This window comes from Hibiscus syriacus, unplaced genomic scaffold, assembly GCF_006381635.1.
Source record: "Hibiscus syriacus cultivar Baekdansim isolate YM2019G1 unplaced genomic scaffold, ASM638163v2 tig00112260_pilon, whole genome shotgun sequence".
Classification (NCBI taxonomy): domain Eukaryota; kingdom Viridiplantae; phylum Streptophyta; class Magnoliopsida; order Malvales; family Malvaceae; genus Hibiscus; species Hibiscus syriacus.
The window spans coordinates 46,726-69,327 of record NW_024063288.1 but is presented as its reverse complement, the minus strand read 5'-3'; the positions used below and the strand labels follow the sequence as shown (position 1 = coordinate 69,327).

Genomic DNA, 22,602 nt, shown 5'->3' with positions numbered 1-22,602 from the left:
TAGAAGTTGTTAGTTTTATTTTAAAAAAATTAATTTTTAAAAAAATTAAAATTATAACAAGGTTTACAATTATTATCGATAATGAATTTATTATTTGGATATTTTTCTATAATGTTGGCACATGAAACTGGTCACTTTAGATTATACAAAGACTATCATGGAAAAGGTTAAAAATTCAATCAAAAGACTCGGACGAAAAATAAATACAAACAAATTTATTACATCAATAAACTAACTACAATAGGAGATTAAGCTATTAAAAGACAATCGAAAACAGTAAATTAAAGTCGAGCGTCGTGAGAAACTATCCACGAACATAAAATCGCGTATCCAAATTCAATCTAAAGGTCTAGAACAGAGAATATCAACATGATTATAAATAAGCATTATCTTATAAGTCGTGACATTGTCAAATCTAATACTGAGAAAATATAAAATAGAAAGAATGTCTAAACAATAGAGAAAGAAGACGAAAAAAATGTCACAAAAATAGAATTACTCTTATTAAAAAACTAAACAATAAACAAAATCGACAATCGATGATAAACATCAAAATTGATGTTGTCGCCAACTAAACTAAGTTAAAGGAAAAAAATTAATCTATCTATAAAGAGCGTCACAATCCCCTAAAGAACAAAAAAATAAATACACGAAAACGTACTTAAAGATAAGAAATCAGAATACATTTAATTAATTCTAAATATTTATTTATTATATCAATTTCATCGTGATTTTGAAAATTAAAAAAAATTAAAAAACTAAAATGAAAACTAAAATAAAAATCCTACTGATACTTCAATTCTTTAATTTTGAATGCTTAATATGCCAATCAATAACAGTAGAGTTCTTGCATGAAATCATATAGCAAAGAACTTCTCTATCAGTAATGGATTTGTGCTCCCTGCTTGCATAGAGTTCAACACGTTTAAGCATGAGTGAAATTATCATGTAATGCAACAATTAATAACATGAATATGATGTCTGAGTTATATTATCGGTTAATCTCGATTTATATTTACTCTTGATTTCTGAACTTATCAAATGGTTTCAGTAATGGGAAGGAATGATATTTTCTTTAAAAATTATGAGATCAAGCAGGCTCGTTTCTCCGGTTACAAAAAACTTAAAACAGAAATGGATTAAAAAGAATAAAGGTAAAGTTAAGTAGGTATTCTGTAATTTTTGGTAATTAGGTAGGTGGCTTAAAGATAAGAATACCACTAGTCTAGTGGCTAATGAGGTAGTTTACCTATATAAAATGATTGCTTTGATCAAGGATCAATTTAGAGCCGCAGATCGGGACAATCCGTCGACGAAGCTCGGTTAACCGTTTTTTCTAGTCTTTTGGAGGTAAGATTTTGGCCGGAGTAATATTTTTAATCAATTTTCTTTCCAATTTCTTAGCAACCAAACAGTGATTGCCGTACTTTTTAATTTTTTAATTTTTACATAACATTGTTAGTCTCTATTAGCATGGAGTAGCAAAGCAGCATGAAGTGCAGAATTCTTTAATTTTTCGTAATCTGTTGGGTTTTAGGTGTAAATTATTAGGTTTATAATGAACGTTGAAGAAAGATGAAGAAAAGAACAAAGAAACTAGGGAAGTATGAGATTGGTCGAACGATTGGTGAAGGAACATTCGCCAAAGTTAAGTTTGCAAAGAATACAGATACTGGAGAGAGCGTGGCCATTAAAGTTTTGGCCAAAACCACCATTCTTAAGCACGGAATGGTTGATCAGGTATTTATTTAATTATCTCAAAAAGATCCCTGAAATTCTTTGGCTTTACCTTGTTTAATTCATATTCAGTGTTTTATGGAACTGCTACTGTTTAATTTAGAGAACTAGTAGAAAATAATAAGTCTTCTCATAATTTGGTTAAAAGTAACTGTATCACTGCTGATAACCAAATTGGCTCTGCCTTTTGATTGTTTGGTTTGAAAGCAATTTGGGCTGTTTTACATTTTATGCTTGAATTGTAGTTGGCAAGATTATGGCTATGGGACATGCTGTAATAAAGAATACTTGAGAAGAAAACTCTTGCTTATAAGCTTTTCTCTAGGCTTTTGAACCTTTTTATTGGAAAAAAATAGATCATATCACTTTTCTGGAATTAAGTAACCAAAGGTGTCTGGAGAGTGGAGATTATTCTTTCCTCTCAAAACTTGTTATTATAATATGAATTCAAAGAAATATCATTCATATGCTGCTTTTCTTCGGGACTAGATAAACCTTCTTGTTGTAGCTCACTCGGGAGGGTATATGTGTGTTTGAGTTCATGCTTCCCTGGTCGTTCAAATCTAAGGCCTAAGGATTTTAAATGTTTAGGTGCGTAATATTTGAGAGCTTCAATTAACTGTGAAATTGGAGAAGCATTTTGCCTACCAGAAGAATCTTTTCCTCTTTGACATTTAGTTGGCTAGCCTTTTTTTTGTGGGGCTTTAATTTGCTTTGCTGGGTTGGTTTCAGATTAAAAGAGAGATATCCATAATGAAGATTGTTAAACATCCTAACATAGTTAGGTTGCACGAGGTATGTGTATTCAATTAATGTACATCACACTTTTATATTCTTGGTTACATTGTTGATATTTACCTTGACCTTTTTTTAATAAAAAAAAAAAATAGGTATTGGCAAGTAGGACAAAGATATATATTATTCTTGAGTTTGTCAGTGGAGGAGAACTCTTTGATAAAATTGTAAGGCATCTCCTATCTCATAATTATGGCAGATATTTTTTAATTTCTTGGAGATTGTCCTTCCTTTGTTGTTGGTTTCCCCCCGGGAAATATTTATCTCCTCTTGACTCTTTGTTGGTTCACCGTGTAAGACTTCCTGAGAATGAATGTAGGCAATACTTTCAACAGCTTGTTAATGCTGTTGCTCATTGTCACAGTAAGGGTGTTTACCACAGAGACCTAAAGGTGCAATATTTTTGAAATCAATATCTTTGAAAATCAGTGTTTCATGATAATCCTGACCAACTTTTCCTTTTCCTTTGTAATTTATAGCCTGAAAATCTTCTTCTTGACTCTTCTGGAAATTTGAAGGTGTCCGACTTCGGACTGAGTGCATTAACTCAGCAAGTAAGCATACTGACTAATATCTGTGTTCTTTACAGAAAAGCGTCTTATCATGTAATTATTTTTCTATCATTAAGCATTGGTGTCCATGAGCAGGGAGGCAGACTTCTCCACACGATGTGCGGAACCCCAAATTATGTTGCACCAGAGGTACATTCCTTCAAGTTACTTGAAGTATTATGCATCAAATTAGCCTTATTGTTTATTATGCTTTGCCACTGTGTTTGACTTTCAAAAAATAATGGATTTTTTCTTGCAACTCTGGTCAAAATTATTTGATATCTACTGTAGCCTCTTACATTTTGAACTGCTGGACTTTTCTTACAATATATACACACACATACATACATGTATATATTGTATATATATATATTCTTTTTCTGTATATTAAGGTTCTGTTATGTCAATGCCACTAAATAATGTAAAATTTTCCAAATCAAATTCCAACACTTTTGCCAATGTTATTGTCATGCACCAGTCAAGCAGAGCCCAATTTTCCCAAGTAATATATGTTCTTCTGTTCGATTAAAATTTGAATCTGTATTACTAAATGGAGAATAAATTTTCTTCGAAGGGGATTCGAACCTTGGTAATCCAACTTGTAACAGATTCGGATTTGTGAGGGTTCAAATATTTGACATATGATTTAAAATTTTGAATTCGGATTTTTTGTAGATTTGGATATCTGGCAGATAATAATATTTAATTCAGGTTCGGATAGTAATACCTGGATAATTTGCAGATAAAAAATGGATTTGGATTTTTAGGCAGATTTGTGAATTCGGATAATTCAAAAATTGCAGATATCTTACCTGCTGCCATCCCTAGTGATCACTGATTAGCATAGTGTTCTTAGTAAGAGTTCTAATTAAATAGGACTATTAGTGAGAATTATATTATAAATACTATGCTGAGGTTATTAGGGAAGTTATTATAATTGAGAATTTTTATTAAGCTGGTTGCTGGAAAATCCCAGAACCCTTTTCTTTATCCCTAATTCAATGGGGTTAACATACTTTTTATTAGTTACTACGAGAGTTGGGTCATTAAATACATATTAAGCAGTTTAATATTACACAAGCTATAACTCTGCTGAAACTGATAAGATCCCAAAAATAATACTTTTATCATTAGTTTGTGATGTTTGCTAAGGGGACAAGGGTCTGAGATGCTAAGAGTACCAGGGATGTTAGTGCTGAAATAAAGTCATGAATGGCAAACCTAGGATGGTTAAGACTTTCAGGGTTTTTCTTGATAAGTCTTTGCCCGTTAATTCAGTTTATTCCTTTTTGATATTGTATCTTTTTATTGATGGTTATTGACTGTTTTTCATCATCACCATTTACTAATATATGTAGTTTCTTTTTTAATGGTTGCTGAGAGCTGGTCAGCGCTGAATCAGAACCAAGTTATTTAGAATTATGTTTAAACACGGTTCAAATGCATAGCTTTAATTTCTCTTATGTAGTTGAATCTCATGGTAAATTAATCCCCATCAGGTGCTTGGCAATGAGGGTTATGATGGTGCGGCTGCTGATGTGTGGTCATGTGGAGTCATTCTCTTTGTTATAATGGCCGGGTATCTCCCATTTGATGAGATAGACCTTCCCACCTTGTACAAGAAGGTTATTTCCATCATTTTGGCACAGTTAATTTATTTATTTTTGATAGGAAGTTAAGGCCTCGTTAAAAACCCCCTTCATGATTAACGGAACACCGATTGGTGTTCCTTAATCAGCGGAATGAGGAAAAGAGTGCCTCATAATTCATTAATAAGTAGAAGAATACATAATGTTTAAAACTAACATGCCCCTTACAAAAAAACCCGAAACACAACAAGAACACCTCTTACGCTCAATAAAACAAATCCCAACCCATCAAACAATAACTATCCAATACCAGCCTTAGCTAAGCTATCGGCTTCTATGTTTGCCGTTCTGTCAATCCATTTGATAGCTCCTTCCCAAACTCTTATCATGGCAAAAATATATTTAACAATATGAAGGAAAACACTAGGACAACTATCTAAATTCTTAACCCAATCCACAACAAGCTTGCTATCAGATTCAACAATCCACCGATTCTTAAACCTCTGAAGGTCATGCTCAAAGAAGAGTACACCCCTCTTGATGGCAACAAGCTCCAGCAAAGTTGGAGGTCCAGGATCTGCAGATTCTTTAAAAGAACCCAAAATCTTACCAGCCTCATCTCTTAGTAAACCACCCACACCACTCTTTCGCCAATCATTGCAAATTGTTGCATCTACATTCAGTTTTAGATAACCCGTTGGAGGAGGAATCCAGGACACAATTTTAGTAGCCGAATTTCTGGAAGAAGACCAGAAATCTGCAATAGAAGGGTCACTTATCAGGGAATCTTTAGAAATAGTAACCTCATTGAACTTAGCTAAGAACCAAGAAGCAAGCCTTAGCCTAGCCATGAAAAATAACTCAATGTGATCCAAGGACCTTCCTTCAAACACCACGGCATTCCTAAATTTCCAAATGGTCCAAAGCACCACCCCCGGAATTAAGGACCAAATAGAAGAAGAAAACATCATGTCATTCCAAGCAAGAAGAAAACCTTGTGCATTTCCATGAAGGACCGAACTAATATTCCAAAAATTCAAAAACTTATTCCATAGGGACCATGCTTCCGTGCAAGAGAAAAATAGATGAGGAATAGATTCAATCTCTCTTTTACACAAAGGACAAGAAACATCAACAATCCCCGAAACCCCTCTTTTTTGAAGCTCAAACTTAACTGCCAATTTGTTATGGGCTACTTGCCACATAAAGGTTTCAATTTTAGGAGGCATCAATCCCTTCCAAATACATTTCTCCCAGAAACTATCTTTTACCGATTCAACAAAACAAGTCTTCATACAAGAGTTAACAGTAAAAATGCCTTTCCCATTCCCTCTCCAAAGCAGACCATCTCTTGACTTGTGGGATAGGCTGAAATTATGAATGATGGCAAGAAGATTAGAAAACTATTCTAACTCCCAATCACATAGATTCCTTCTCAACTGGACAAACCAAGACCAACCCGATGAATTAAACTCACCAAATTCCTTAATTATCCCAAACTGATTCGATGAAAGAGCATATATTCTCGGGAAAGCAGTCTTCAAAGGATAATCAAGGGCCCAAATATCTACCCAGAACCTGATTCTCTCCCCATTACCCACTTTGACTTGGAACATGCTACGAATCTTGGCACCAAACTCATCCTCTTTAAAATGATTATTAACCACCGATTTCCAAATCCAAGAAGCATTTGTAGGAAATTTTTTAGAGAAAGAAATCAGATTAGTGTCCTGATTATATTTGGAACAAATCAACCTCTTCCAAATTGAATCACTGTCATTAGCAAACTTCCAAAACCATTTCTCTAATAAGGCCCTATTCATAAAATTAAGATTTGGCACACCCAAACCACCACAACTTCTTGATTTACACACTGTAATCCAGTTGACCCAGTGTATTTTCTTAGATTCTGCCCCTCCTCCCCACAAAAAACTGGCCATGATGGATTGCAACTTAGAATTCACTGCTGCTGGAATTTTAAACATAGACATATAATATGTAGGCAAAGAACATAATACTGATTTCAATAAAACCAGTCTCCCTGCCAAAGAAAGAGTTCTTGCCTTCCAACCCGACAACTTCTTGAAGAATTTCAGCACAACCGGATCCCACAGAGCTGAAGAGTTCCTTTTTGCTCCAAGCGGCAGCCCTAAATAATCAGAAGGGAAAGAACCAACTGCACACCCAAGATCCCCCGCCCACTCCTTGACCTCTTCATCAGTAATATTAATGCCAAATAACTTACTTTTGCTGAGATTAAGCTGTAGACCGGACATAATTTCAAAGACCCGAAGAACTCTCTTAACGTTTAAAATATCCGTCTTAGAGGCATTACAAAAAATGATAAGATCGTCTGCAAATTGCAGGTGTGATAGCATGTAAGAACCTTCTTCTTTGCCAACAACCAAACCATTGAACAACCCCGAAGATACCGCCTTGAGAAACAATTGATTAAGTAGCTCTCCTATAAAATTAAACAATAATGGGGAAAGAGAACAGCCCTGTCTGAGACCTCTGGACATTGAAAATTCCTCTGTAGGCACACCATTAACCAGCACTGAAACTGAAGCAGTGGTCACACACTTTCTAATCCAGCTGCACCATTTTATGCCAAAACCCATTTTGTCCATGACTTTGAAAAGAACATCCCAATCCACTGTACCATAAGCCTTCCGGAAATCTACCTTAAACACACAACCCTTCAAACCTTTCTTTCTCCAAAAATCTATTCCTTCATTAGCTATAAAAGAACAATCTAAGATTTGTCGACCCGGAGTAAAAGCAAATTGTGAATCACTAATGACATCGTTCATGCAACATCTCAACCTTCTCGATAGACATTTGTAAAGGATCTTGTACAGTCCACAGACTAAACTAATAGGTCTGAAATCATCTAATCCCCCAATGTTGGTACCCTTAGGGATGAGGGTTATGAAGGTGTGATTGATACCATGCTCCCAATTTTTACCCAAGTAAAAATTATGAAAAAATTTCAGAATATCAACTTTCAATGTGGACCAAAACCTTTTGAAAAACCCCATGTTAAACCCATCCGGCCCTGGCGCTTTGTTGCTATCACAAGAATTCAAGGCCTCCCAAACTTCTTCTTCCGTAAACCCCTTCTCTAGGCTTGTACTCTGTTCTAAAGTTAATCTCGAAAAATTCAGCTTGATATCTTCCACTTCCAGGGTAGACTTGAAATTAAAAGTTTCAACAAAATGCTCACGGACACTTGCCTTGATGAGAGATGGGTCATAAATGATTACATCTTTCACATTAAGAGCAGTTAAAGAATTCAACCTCCTCCTAACTGAAGCACAAGTATGGAAAAATTTTGAATTACGATCACCTTCTTTTATCCATTTCACCCTTGAATTTTGAATCCAAATTTGCTCCTCAATCCTGTATAACTTCCACAATTCTGATCTCAAGGACCGCAATTCCTCAACACTGTCTGTACCCCTCAGTACCTGCTGTGATTGAGAATTCTGCTCTAATTGGTGAATCTTACCTTCTAAATATACATTAATAATATTGTACAAGAAAGATTGCTATTAAGCTATTTGTCTAGAGTTATGTTGCAATGCTCTAGCTGTTTTTCTTCCATTCTTTTGAGTTGTAAGGAGTGCTTTGCTGTGTAAATATGTTCCCATTTTGTATCTTATTTTGTTCTTATAATTTTTTTGTCAGACTTGCATCCTGTGCTGAAACTGTAATTTTTGCGTCTTTGCATATAGAATAATGGAGGCTGCTATCGCAAATATGTAATTGTTTATATCACTCTTGTAAAATCCTACCATTTAGTATATGTCTTGCTAAGATGAACCACCTTAATTGAACTTAATGTTACCCCTTGAGCATTTAGTACGAGTGCTGATATAACTGTGAAACTTCTAAGCAATCCTTTTGTCCATGTGCAGATTAGTGTTGCCCAGTTTTCTTGTCCACCTTTGTTTTCTCCTGGGGCAAAATCATTGATACAGAAGATTCTTGATCCCAATCCTAAAACCGTAAGTATATTTAGCTTAGTGGTGAGCTCTATTTTTTGTTTATTTGAATGCCATCGTCAACATGTCATATTTATTGCATTATCTTGTATGTCCATGAATACCTTATATTTTTACACACACACTTGAACTTCTCAGTGCATTGTTTTTGTATCATACTCATGCAATATCTAAGCTCAAGAAGCTTTGATGTCTACCCTTCTGGGATCTGGTGGACGTTATGTATATTGAAGAACACAAAGATCAAGATCCCCCAGTCAAAGCACTGCCCATGCAAATTGTGAAATGAATAGATACAACTTGTTTTTAAATGAAAAGTCGACAAGTTTTAGAAAATGCAACCGATAGTTTAGGCGTGATAATTGAAGAATAAAATTTCATTACACCTGGTCTTATTTATTTCTAAAACACTACTGTTTATGATTTGTCAAACTCTTATAAATATGATGATGGCCATTAGTTAGATGTAGCAAGGTGGATAATGCAGTAACTGCTGTGATGCTTGTTTGATGTTTCTAACCACTCTCTAACTGGTTCCGCAATAACTGCAGCGTATTCAAATTGAGGGAATTAAAAAAGATCCATGGTTCCAGAAGCATTATGTGCCTGTGAAACCTAGAGACGAAGAAGTGAGTTTGGATGATGTCCTAGCAGTTTTTGATGACATTGAGGTGGGGAATTTATTCCTCTTGTTCTTTGTATTATATCTCCTCTTCATAGCCTAAGAGATCTTCTGATGCTAGCTTACATATTTTTAATTTTTTCATGTCAGCACTAATGGTTGTGATTAGAGTCGATCATGTTAAAGCATCCTGCTTGCCTTGAGAACCGTTTCCCTGGATTTTTGTTCTGTGTCATATTTCTCTTTGCTGACTAGTTACTGGTACTTTGCAGGACCAATATGTATCCGAGCAGCCATTAGTCAACGAGGGGGGTCCCCTGATAATGAATGCATTTGAGATGATTACACTATCCCAAGGCTTGAATCTGTCAGCACTGTTTGACAGGCAACAGGTACGACAATACATGTCAGTATTTTTTGCTACTTCATGGAATCTTAGTCCTTGTTGATTTGTTGTTTGTTGTTCAAATTGTTCATATTTCCGTGGTTTCAGAAGTTAGAATTGCCAATATTTTATTTTGTTATCCGTCTTCACCTCAAAAAATGATTAAGTCTATTTCTCTCACTTTGTCATGGTTCTTGGTTGGTTATAGCTTATACTTTTGTTGCTTGTCATGTTTGCTTTAAATAAGAAAAAGCATATTGAGTTGCTATCAACTTGCATGGAATTCAGTAAATGAGAAAGGGTGGGTGGGGTGATCATCGCTTCTCCTTTTTTATGATATCAATGCCTGTCTATGCAGTTTGCTGATAATATCTTTTGGAGAATGAGATGTATACTATTTAATGCTATATTGTACAAGTTATAGACATTACTTCTCTTTGGTAGGATTATGTAAAACGGCAAACTCGTTTTGTATCACGCAAACCAGCTAGAGTTATAATCTCAAGTGTTGAAGCTCTTGCTGAATCAATGGGACTGAAGGTTCATACACGTAATTTCAAGGTACAACGTATTTTCATTACAAAATGCTTGGCTGTTCATTACTGGTATGCTTTAGAGAGACTTTTCTACAAAATGAAGCAATTTTATCTTTTTACTCCAATTGTGTGTGTAAGTGTTTTTTCTTGTGTTATCATTTTTTTTTGTCTTTCTTCTGAAGATAAAAACAACCTAGGCATGCTACCATGCTGATAGAGAAGCACTGACATGGCTCTTTTGTGATAGGCACCTAGCTAATTCTAAATTTGAATACTTCTCAAAGGAACTTTCGGAAATAATTCGGTTAATCTAATACCAGCAATTGAATATTTGCATCCAGACATCATGTACTTGTTCCCTTTTCGTAATAACAATATTAATGGAAAAGGTTAAATGAGGAAACAACACTGTCTGGTTTACTTGAACTTTCTGTTCTTAGCAATATAAGTGGGGTCAACCTATTGTTTGATTGAGCTTCATGTTTCATATTGCAAAAGAACATCAGTGTAAGAGTATACTATATTTTATTTAATTTTGTCCTTAATATTTGTTCTTTCCTTTTAACTACAGACAAGACTTGAGGGAAGATCTGCAAATAAGGTTGGGCAATTTGCAGTTGTCCTAGAGGTAGACTCCTAGTACTTTTATCACATTCGGTAATAAATGTGTTTTTGGATTGGCAGGTTAATTTCAAGTTGACTTTTGTTTGAAAGTTAGTTTTATACATCTTATTTAGGTTTTTGAAGTGGCACCATCACTGTTCATGGTAGATGTTCGAAAAGCTGCTGGAGATACTCTTGAATATCACAAGGTTGGTTGTGTGCCTTGCTCAGTACTTAAGACATCCTATTTGTAGACTTTTATCATCATCGAGTTGCACTTTTATCTTAACCTTAGGTTATAGGTTATATACAATGCAAATTAGATTAAACTAGAGTAGGTTGAGAATTCTCCTGTTATTCTAATAAGTACTAAATCTTCTGTCTAGTGTAGTCTATCCTCTCAAATTGGTCCCAAAAGCTACAATTCAGCCATTTCTGGCTTGCTAGAGAGATTAAATTTTCATCATGCTCTAGTAAATGGCCATGTACTTTTGCATGTTCTTAGTCGTCTTTCCTTCTGCCATTTTTGTCTTAAACGATTCGAAGTTTTACCTTTCACCGTTTTTGCCACTGTTTTCAATCTTCTTTGCATGAGTTAAAACATCTATCTCTAAGCTTTTCTCCTGCTATTTTATTTTTTTTGATAGGAATCTCCTGCTATTTTATGAATGAAGAGTGAACATTATCGTGGATTCATTTTAGTTTGTTGTACTGTCTCTGTAGTTTTCCCAACATGCATGTGGCTAGTTCTTAGCTGCCTTGGTCTTGTAGTTTTGCAAAACCTTTTTTGACTTGAATATGGATGGTTATTAATCAAGCAATTAATTGCTCATAAACTTTTCTTAGAGTGTGTAATTATGCTAGCTTGTTCTTGTATATTGTTTGATATCCGAGTAAATTGTCAAGTAATGTCTATCACCGATCAATTACTGATATACTGATGTTTCCTTTCCGCAGTTCTACAAGAATTTCTGTTCTAAGCTAGAAAGTATCATCTGGAAACCAACAGAAGTCCCAGTTTTATTAGATCAATGACTTGCTGATCCTCCTTACGCAAAATCCGACACGCAGACACGCTGAAGCAAGCAAATCCTCTTCAGCTAAGCTTTTCCAACCCACCGTCCTGCACATGGGTTTCCAGGTTTTGTGGATCATGCGTTCCTCTTGCCAGACGGAAGTTACTCATGTTGAATCAGTGGAATACGTTGCAATAATTAAACAAGGAGCATATGCAAGTTTGATGTGTGATCAACGATGATATAATCACAGAGGTAGTGGCGTCCTCATAAATATTTTTTAGGACGGATATATATATATATATTAATAATATAAAAATTTTATATAGGGAATCTACAATTAAAATTTTAGAACGGGTACATCAATAACATAAATAACTAACCAAAAAAATTAGATTTTAAAATGAATGCATACCCACGTTAAAGTAAGAATGAATCTGCCACCGAGTAAAGACGTTCAACTTATCACAATTTTTCAATTAAAGATTTAATCAGCTCACAATTAAAAAAGTAAAATGTATATTTAAACTTTAATTAAAATAGTGGAAATCCCATATTTTCTTTGAAAGGTGGCCAATCAATCATTCATCAACTTTGAGGCTTTAGGTCAAGGGTGCTTTCTCGTGAACTTTCAAACAGTGGAATGTTCCAATTTTCGGGAAAATAAATTGTATGCAAGGATCGTTATAAAAAAACGTTTATTTATAGAATATAAGATTATCTTTTATTAATCTAAAGTAATTATATAATATATGTTCTAAATAATAAATATTCTATGAAAAATATATATAATTTATCAAAAGTAAATTTTATCAATTTATCTTCGATGATATATTTTTTTAATAAACTTTAAATATTGAAACGAATGTAAGATCACCTAAAGATCAAATCACTACAAAAGTTTTGTAAATCATTTTTAATCATCAAAATGTCTCAATAAACATGATTCAAAAATTGAATTTACAAGTAATTTAGATGAAAGATGTCTCAAGAATCTATATAATGAAAAAAAATTAACCTTAAAACGACAGTGAATTTTATTAAAATAAAATAAGATACAGTTTTAATCCAGTACCTAAAAATAAGTGGAAATGATATTTCCACTATTATGGAGGGGTGTGCAAATCCGGGTACCCGAGTTTTCGGGTATCCCAAGTGTCGGACAATCTTCGGGTAATTTATGTCTCAGCCCGGATGTTGCGGGTACCCAGATTTTACGGTTACCCAGATACCTATTTTTTTTTCAAATTATTAATTAAAAAATAAACACAAATTTAAATTTTCGAAACTTCGAATTATATAATCCAACATCCAAACATAAAATTTAAAACTTCGAAATACAAAATCTAATAATCGATAATATAAATAAAACATAAAATTTCTTAGCTAAATATACGAGTAGATACCTTGATACTTGAATCATGATCATGGCTACACTTCTTCATTTGTCATTCTCCTTTCCTACAAGCAATTAGTTTATTAGATATAAATAACCCATAAGTTTAATATATAATGTTATTAATAATTAAATATATAATAATATAATATTATTTTATATATAAACAAAAATTCCTAACCGGTTACTCGAAAAAAATTCAATTTTGTGACCCAGACCCGATCCGGGAAATGTCGGGTCGGGTACCCGACTCGACCGGTTAAAATTTTTAGAAAAGTACCCAATTTTTTTAGGTTCGGATCGAGTCAACCGGGTCGGGTATTTTTTCACAACCCTACTATTATGAGGGGGAAATGACGATATTTGTAATGTTTCATTCACCTGAGAGAATTTTTGCAAAACAAATGTGATAATGATTTTCTGAAGAAAAAAATCATTATTTTCTATAATAATAATATTTTTTTTATAAATCAAACGCATCTTAAAAGATGATAATCAATTTTATTCTATATTTTTAAAGAAAATTAATTAATAAGAAGTCATAAATTTCAAATCTTTTTCCCACATTCAAGAGAAATGTGATTGATTTGTATATTTTGAATTCTAAATATTATTTAAAAGAGTTTTTATCTCTTAAGATTTTATATGAGTTGGTGAAATTAATCTTTTTGTAAAGATACTTGTATTTAAATTATTTATAACTCTTAAATTTATAAAGTAAAGATAATTACATTGTTCAAACCAAAACCTCTTGAAAAAAATTATAATATTTAGATCATTCATAACTGTTAAATTTCTAAAATCAGAGTCAGATACATCACTGAATCTGAACTTCCTCAATATTGTAATAGTAGTCGTGTCAACTGAACCGATGCCCAATATCCTGAAAAAATTAATTAGCTTAATTTAAAATATTTAATATCTTAATTTAGTTTATACAGTTATTATTATATATTTTAAATTCTAAAATTCAAACATACCAAAATAACTTTTACAGAAAAAGACAAGTATTGTCATTAAAGCCTTTTACAAAAATGACATCAAAATGAATATATATAGTCTACTATTTTACAAAATTAAAAATTACAGAAACCTCAAACTGCAGTGAAAAGAAAATTGACTGTGCAGCAAATTATTAAAAAAAAAGGTTGTGCATTCATTTTGTCAGCAAGAGTAAGGCAATCGTTGAACACCACGAACCCTTAGAATTCCATTGTAAAGAGCAACTCTGTTTGCAGGCATTTCTCCTCCATTTTTACCACCCACTTTGTTCAACTTCGAGCTGGAACAGTTCAAAGCTTCAGTTGAAGAAGAATCATTGCTGAATATCCCAACACGATTCTTCATCCCTAATCTGAACTCTTCTCCATTGCTTCTTGGACACTTTCTTCTTCTTCTTCTTCTCTCTTTTCTTCCCTTCTAAGAACCCAAGAAAATAAAAATGGTGAAAATAGTTATGAACAGCGGGCTAAAATATGGGAATGCAATATGGATTTGATCGAGAGGGAAACATTTCTGGAATCTGAAGGCGAGAAGAATTACAGTTCCGGAGACCGCCATAGCTTCGGCGAACACCATTACTTGGGAGCTCAATATTGAAGCCATGTTTGTTAAAAACTGATGCTTTTTTGTGTTTTGGTTGTGAACACAAGCAAACTGGTGTGAAACTTTGAATAAAATATTGGAATTAAATGGGTGATATTTTTATATATAGATGATATCTGATTGGTGTGCCTTTTTCTTTTCATATCTTTTCTATTTTTTTATTTGAATGTCATAGAAAGTGAGAAACTTCTGTTTCTTTAGAGAAACTACGTGATGAAAAGCTGAAAAAGGGACAAGGTTGGGGTGTCTTTCGGCTTTTCGAGGGGTACGGTAGACCCTATATAGGGGAATCTATGACAATTGGAGGTCAGTCCAGTTGTAGGACTTCCTACCAATACCCACACGAAATTTGGCCTCCTTAGGACTATCAAGGGCCTCCCTTAAATAACTTGTTTAAAGTTTTAATATTCGATCAAGTGGATTCAAATAATATATATATATATATTAAAATTTATTAATTGATAGAGTGATGAAGAATGTTTATGTTGTATTATTTTATGAGTTAGAATCTTGATATTTATTTAGGGAATATAATATATTTTTACTTAATTTTAAAAAATATTTAAAAATATGTTAATTTAGTTTAGGATAAAGTACATAAATAGTCTTCCGACTATAAGATATTATTTTATTGAGTCTTTTAACTATTAAAAGTTATAAAATGGTCCAACAACTATAGGGAGTTGTTTTGTCGAGTCCCTTAACTATTAAAAGTTACAAATGGTCACATGACTATTCATAATGTTTCAAACCCGTCCTTTTTTAGTTAAAAAATTAACGGTCGTATGAGCTAGACATTAACATACTGACTGAGATATGATAGTCGTTTGAGATTATAAGATCATATTTTATCATATCTCAATTAGCAAGTTAATGTCCATCTCAAACCGTCGTTAATTGTTTAATGGAAAATGACTAATTTGAAACATCATGAATAGTTGGGTGGTCATTTTGTAACTTTTAATAGTCGAGGGACTCAACAAAATAACTCCCTATAAATGAAGGACCGTTTTATAACTTTTAATAGTTATGGGACTCAACAAAGTAATATCCTATAATCAGAGGATCATTTATGTGCTTTACCCTTTAGTTTATGAGTATCATTTTATTATTTTAAATTTATTTGAAGTTTTACTTAAAAAAAAAAGAATCAAAGGAACAAGAAAATAATGCAAAATTGGAGGGTTAAATTACAACAAGGAAAAAGTTACTTTCCAAATGATGATTTGAAGCAATACGATATTTTATAATAGTCGAGGAACATGTGATTCAAATTTAATAAAAGAAAAACAGACTTAAAATAAAAAATGAATCGATAAACCAAAAAGAACTAAAAAAATATATATTACAAAATAATAACGTGGATTAACTAGTTTTTAAACTAAATGCCAAGGATTTCAATTTCAAGATTTATGAAAAATGGGAATTAGAAACAAAGAAAACATATATCTTGTTCATTGTCATTATTGATTAACCGTCGCACCGAACATGACTCTCGACAACATGAACAAAGATCAACCTAATTAACCCAGCAAACCAATAATGCTAGATACCACAACAGAAAGATCGTGCACAAGCTTATTCCTATCACTAAACGGCGTCTTCTCGGAGAACTGCTGGTCACAAGCGTCAACATAACTCGCCACGGCTGCCGCGTCATTTTTCGCCGTCACATAGTCTTTAGAACCCAAAGCTTTAACGGCTTCCGGCAGGAACCTTTCGACCGAGGCACCGTAATTTTCGACGCAGCTGCCGTAGAATCTCGATAAACTGGGGTCGGTAACATTTCTGTATAGGTCAACAATGAAAGTTAAAGTGTCATTAGCATGTTCTTGAAGTATCTCCACTGATATCAACGCAAGTCCTTTAAGGTCAAACCCAGTTTTCTTGATGTTTTTTGGGATCAAATCATCTTTTTCTACTGATAGCGAGAGTGATTGTGTTGTAAAGGATACAATCAGTGAAAGCAAAAGGACAATTGTTGATATATGAGACATGATTTTGTTCATGATAATAAGGTTTGGGTTTTCAGTCCTTTTATGCATGCAAAAATTAATGACAGAGGTATCATAGTAATTTTTGTTTTTATGTATGGAAAATTAATATAATTTGAATATATTAATCAATATTACCTTGATTTCAGCTTATGATTTGGGATGAAAATCATGCTCTAAATGAGGATTAATTATCTATGATATAGGAATTTTATTTTTAAAATATTTTCCATTTTTGTGTGTAAAATTTTATATTGACAAAATAAAATTGAATTTAATCCAATCACTTCTCCTGATAAAATATTTCCAAAAAATATTAAGAAAATAAATGGATTTTATACACACATGTAAGTTTTTATAATAATATAATGTTATAATTTGAATTTAATTAGACTATGTTAGAATTTGATAATATCATGCGTGTGACATGTAACTAAAATAATCTTATATATCAATGTAAAATTAAGTGAATTTTATATGCATTTGTGAGTTTTTATACTATTAATCTTTTAATAATTCAATCATTAATGTTATGTTCTATTTATATAGATTGTGTACGTCAAGTTATAAATAAATTGAAAATATTTAATTATTTGTTTTATGTAAATAATTAATAAAATATATTACTTTTATTTTAACCAACATTTTTTTATTTATTAATCGATTAATTCAGATTGGATACTGCAGAGTCAATAGGGACCCCCTCAATATAATTTGCTCTATTCGCAAACATCAGGATTTGAGCCCGTGACCTTTTTTAAAGGATTCAACGCCTTATCCTCTAGACCAACTAGTTGTTTATAATAAATATATTTTTTAAATCGACATGATAGATATATTATATTGATTCAAAAATTTACATTCATAATAAATACAATGATATTAATAAATTCAAAGATTAAATTGTTTAAATATTAATAGTATATAAACTTGCTAATGTGTGCAAAACTCAATTTTACAAATACAAATGAATCCTTCTACCGTTATATATATAGAGAGAGGGGCACATGAGAGTACAAATTTAATTTTATATTTTTAAAATTTTAAATTTTCATGTATTTTAGATATATTTTTTTAATGATAATTTATTTTCATATATTAAAATTTTATAAATCTACCTCCTAAAGTTTTATAAATTTATATATCAACATAAAATCTCCGTCGATCCTAGAAAAGGGGCAAGAAGAAGGACCACAATGGTTTCCTTGGCCTACGCACCAATAACCGTTGGGTTCTTAAAACACAGAAGAGTGTGGTAGCCCCTACCAATAACCTATAAATAAAATCCATAATATAAAAAAATATTCCTAAAATTTAATTAAACAATCATTTTAGTTTCAATTCTTTTCTTTTTATGAGTATTTTACCCACCAATATTTAATTTTGAGATAAAATTTATTTCATTAATGAAAATCGTTAGTTAATACACAATTAATGTTCCAAAATAAAGGTATTTTTATCTTAAAATAAAATATTAAAAGATCAAAATACTCAAGAAAAAAACAATGGTCGAAGTGACTATTTAGTTAAATATTAATTAAGAGTCTTTTGCCCTAAAATCAATCGTTTGGGACTAAAATACTAAAAAAAATAGAGACCAAACAAACTGTTTGATAAATGTTGGAAGCTATTTTTAATATTATGTCTAAAAATAATACTTACACGTCTCAAAAAAGATAAAAAAATATTATATCTCAAAAAAATTATCTACTAACCACAATTTCCTAGCAAAACAATTAAAACCTAAAAGTTGGAGATGAAAAAACAATAAAATATGTATGGTTTTATGTTAGGAACATGAATGTTTAAGAAATTATTTTAAAATTTTTAAAAATATAAAAATAGATATCAATAAAAAATATTTAAATTATATAAGAATTTAAAATCTTTAAAACATACTATTGTCTCTTATATTTTCCGATCATCTCATGAAGAAGATGTAGAAAAAAAATGGCATGATTTTTTTAAAAAAACTACGTGATAAATAAATAATTAGAGTAGCTAAAGCCAACTAGCCTAAGTTATTGGTTGGCCTTGAATGTTGTAATGTTTTGTTGGATTAAGTAAGGTGTCCTATTCTTTTAGGTTTATTTTATTTAAATGCTCCTTATAATTAATCAAGTAGGATCGAATTAAAGAATGATAACCTCGTGTTCTCAAATTTTTTTGTCTATAACAATTTAGGTCATTGTAAGTCTTAATATTACACAAATTAAATGTTATCTTGTGAATTTTGAGTTTTTCTTTTCTTTTATTTTTAAATAAACTAGGGTGAATACAAGATAATATATGTACAAAGACTCTCAACTATTTAACAAAGAACGCTCATACCCCACATGAGCAGTGCTCGAACTCGAGACCTCAAGGATAACAACAATCACTTAATTACTAAGGTTGCTTAGTTCATGTTGAATTTCGAGTTTAAATACTTAATAAGTATTTATATTTTTTTAAATAGTCCAATATTTCGGTCCATACCAATATTTAGTTATGGTTTCGTCCCTGCTTATAGATAAGAGGGTCAGTCTTATTTAACCACCTTGATTTGATCATTTAAATTAATTGTTAAGATACTGGGTAAAAAATGTACAATAAAGAAAATAATTAATAATCAACAATTAATCTAATAGAATAAGGTACTAGATCTTTAAATAAGATTAAAAGTTTAAATTTTGACATTGTGAATAAAATAAACAGAATTAGAAATATTATCCTTATAATATGTATTTGCAATATTCGATCTGGATTAATCGATTTAGATATTTGGTTATGTAGTTGGGTCGTTTTAATGGGTTAAGGTGGTGGGCTGTAGGTTTAGGTAATGTTTTTGGGTTGTAGATATGTAAATAGGTTTAATTGGGTCAATGATTAGTAGATTTGGGTCGTTTAGGCCATTGGGTTAACTGATGTTTTCCTTTAATTGGTTCTTGGATAAGTTGGATTGGGCTCAATGTATGTAATGGATATTGGATTTTGTAATTGGGTTATTATATTTTGTAACTTGATTCAAATAAGTATTTATTTGATTTTTTAGATTTTGGATTAATTGTTTATTGTGATTTAAAAAGAATTTAGAAGAAATTAGGATATTACATATATCATCCTTTTTCACTTGTTATTGATTGTTTAAACAAAGTTTGAGATTTAAATTTTATATTTAGAAAGATTAAATATTATAGTTTTATTTAAATAATTCAATTTAATTGTTGATATTTAATTATTAATATATTTTTATTTTGGTCATTGACATTACAAAAATTGATATTTTTGTCACAGATTGATATTGTTGAAAGGTACACGGGTGGCGGCGGAGACATGGCGTAGGCCATGACCATAGGCGGAAGCTTCTTGGAGAGGACTTTATCCCACCACCTTTTTTCTTTTCTTTTTTTGGCTTTCTAGATAATTCTAGAAGCTCAATAAAATTACGCGGTTCTTTTTTTTTTTAATGTCGCTTTGGCCACACTACCCCTTCAATGTTTTTTTTCCCAAATAAAAATGTCCTTTGATCATCTTTTCAACCCATTGTTATTAATCCAATTATTTACCAAATAATTTTCAAAAATAATATTTACCAAATATATCATTGCAATTTTAATGTAAAAAAATTAAGATAATCGGAAATTGGTTAAGATAAAATAAAAAAGATAACAATTTATATAAAAACAATAGTACACTTTTTGTAAAAGAAAATAATTAAAAATGATATAAATTCACTTTTGATTAAATCGTATTACAAATGTGATTTAACGTAATTGAACTTGAAAGGCTTTCAATGAGGTTAAAATATACACTGATTTTACCATGATATTTACCATCTAAATTTAAGATAATATAGCAATATGTGTTTAATTATTAATATTCAAATAATTATTAAAATTTCCTTTTTAAAAAATAATTATTAAAAGCACACAACGATTGAGTGATATATGTATATGTATTTTAGGATGGACACGTACACAGTTTAAAATCTGATTTTTTTTTATATTAGTTGCTTATTTTGTTGATGATGCTCACCGTTAAATTTTATTTGTGTCTACCCATTCAAAAAATTATGTTGTTATTATTATATACGTGTCTATCTTAAAAAATATTCATGGATCTATCAGTGAGACGATTAATTAAATTTATTTTTAGAATTAAAAAAGGGTAAACTATACAGATGATCCCCTATGAATTTGGTATGTTCGATTTTGGTCACCGGTTAAAAAAATGATTTTGATCACTTACATTATTAGTCTGTTTGGTTTTAATCCCTCAGTCGTTAACTTCCGTTAATCTACTAACATAAGTATTAAGAGGCAATTAAAAAAATAAAACAAAAATCATGTGTCTTCTCTTATTCTTTTCTTCTTCTTCAAATCCAAAACCTTTTCCATCTTAATCTATCTCTCTTAACAGCCTCGTGTGCAACATTATAAAAATAATTTTATTTCTTTAATTAATCTAATATTATCTCTCAATCTCTAAAAAAATTAAGGATTCATTTCCCTTAATTAAGCATGCATAGCATATTCCTTAAACTATTAAAAAATCATATATATTTTTTTATCAACAATTAAATGATCTAATGAAACTAAGTATTATATCTTTTAAATAAGTTCAGAAGTTTAAGCCATAATGTTTGTGAATGAAACAAATTAGATCGAGAAAGTTATTCTTATAATGGATTTCTGTAAATTCTAATATTTACCAATGAAACAAATTAGATTTAAAATATCACTTCTATAATAAATTTTTATAAAACCTGATTTGAAATAGTCGATAAATAGATGAAATACAATAACTAAAAGAACATATTCTTTAAATAAAAAGGAAAGGTTATTTTCGTGATTTCGAGCCATTCGACACGGCCAAGTATTCTTGGTTGGAGTCATAAACGGCTATAAAAGCACGCCAAACATTTCCCAAGCATCTCTGACCAGCGAAAGCAACTCCCAATCCTCTGCACAAAATATAACCGATATTCTCTTCTTACATCTCTCTCGTAATGGAAGGAAACAACTCCTACGGCACCGGATCATCGTGGGCGGACCAGTGGGACACCAGCAACCCGGCGGCTCCGACCGAGAAGAAAAGCAGCGCCGGCGGCGGCGGTGGTGTAACCGCAAAGTACAAGCAGAAGGTCGGGGATGGGCTTGAGAAAACCAAATCTGCAGCTTCAACCGGGATGAAGAAGGTCAAACAAGGAACGTTTTCGGGGATTCAATGGATCAAAGATAAGTATCATAAAACTACCCACAAGAACTAGTCTACGAGGTTCATCTTTTTTGCTTTTCGTTAGTTGATTTTATTTGATTTTCTCACAGTTGGATTCCTTTATTGCTTTGTTTTGTTGTAAAACTACAGATTAAATCATAGTAATGAATCGATGTTCTTCTGTTTTGATTTAAAAATCACAATATAATTCGTCTATGTGAAGGGCACATTACATATATGAGATATGCGTGTGTGTGAATCATCAAAACTTGCGTGTTGGTCAGCCAGAGAGTTCAGACCGCGTGTATTATATGATATTGATTACAACGGATCGGATTCAATTGAAATTTTGTCTAATCTAATTTGATAGAGAAGTATATCTTCTTTACTTTGAATTTGAAGTTGATTATCCAATTTTTTTAATTAATCAGAAGATATTATAAGATAATATTTGTTCTAAAGGCTTAAATACTTCTACAGAGATAGTATTTGAACCCACGATCTATAATGATAACAATCGTCAGAGAGATCGCTCAATTTGTACAATTTGATCTATTTTTAACAATA

At 31.7% G+C, this 22,602-nt stretch overlaps 3 protein-coding genes across 4 annotated transcripts; 2 read left to right on the top strand and 1 right to left on the bottom strand.

Annotated features, from left to right (window-relative positions):
- Positions 1-1,265: 1,265 nt before the first annotated feature.
- Positions 1,266-12,167, top strand: LOC120176914 (CBL-interacting serine/threonine-protein kinase 24-like). Of its 2 annotated transcripts, XM_039183199.1 has the most exons (15): positions 1,266-1,350; positions 1,538-1,740; positions 2,470-2,532; positions 2,628-2,699; positions 2,817-2,924; positions 3,012-3,086; positions 3,180-3,233; positions 4,583-4,708; positions 8,593-8,682; positions 9,231-9,350; positions 9,574-9,693; positions 10,131-10,247; positions 10,794-10,850; positions 10,960-11,034; positions 11,783-12,167. In XM_039183199.1, the coding sequence occupies exons 2-15, from the start codon at positions 1,576-1,578 to the stop codon at positions 11,858-11,860; spliced, it is 1,320 nt and encodes a 439-aa protein (XP_039039130.1). In that variant the 5' UTR covers positions 1,266-1,350; positions 1,538-1,575; the 3' UTR covers positions 11,861-12,167. The 2 variants fall into 2 exon arrangements, with proteins under 2 accessions (XP_039039130.1, XP_039039131.1); XM_039183200.1 differs by lacking the exon at positions 8,593-8,682.
- A 4,198-nt stretch (positions 12,168-16,365) lies between these two features.
- Positions 16,366-16,839, bottom strand: LOC120176900 (putative invertase inhibitor). The gene has a single exon (XM_039183192.1). The coding sequence runs from the start codon at positions 16,837-16,839 to the stop codon at positions 16,366-16,368; it is 474 nt and encodes a 157-aa protein (XP_039039123.1).
- A 4,927-nt stretch (positions 16,840-21,766) lies between these two features.
- On the top strand, positions 21,767-22,144 carry LOC120176898. The gene has a single exon (XM_039183191.1). The coding sequence runs from the start codon at positions 21,827-21,829 to the stop codon at positions 22,085-22,087; it is 261 nt and encodes an 86-aa protein (XP_039039122.1). The 5' UTR covers positions 21,767-21,826; the 3' UTR covers positions 22,088-22,144.
- The last annotated feature ends 458 nt before the right edge of the window (positions 22,145-22,602 follow it).

Excerpts from the sequence above, each read along its gene's own strand:
- LOC120176900 (XM_039183192.1), bottom strand. The coding sequence starts at position 16,839 with ATGTCTCATATATCAACAATTGTCCTTTTGCTTTCACTGATTGTATCC.
- LOC120176914 (XM_039183199.1), top strand. The coding sequence starts at position 1,576 with ATGAAGAAAAGAACAAAGAAACTAGGGAAGTATGAGATTGGTCGAACG. Across the intron at positions 9,351-9,573 it reads CAGTTTTTGATGACATTGAG|GACCAATATGTATCCGAGCA; the intron begins GTGGGGAATTTA and ends GGTACTTTGCAG. Across the intron at positions 10,851-10,959 it reads AATTTGCAGTTGTCCTAGAG|GTTTTTGAAGTGGCACCATC; the intron begins GTAGACTCCTAG and ends CATCTTATTTAG.
- LOC120176898 (XM_039183191.1), top strand. The coding sequence starts at position 21,827 with ATGGAAGGAAACAACTCCTACGGCACCGGATCATCGTGGGCGGACCAG.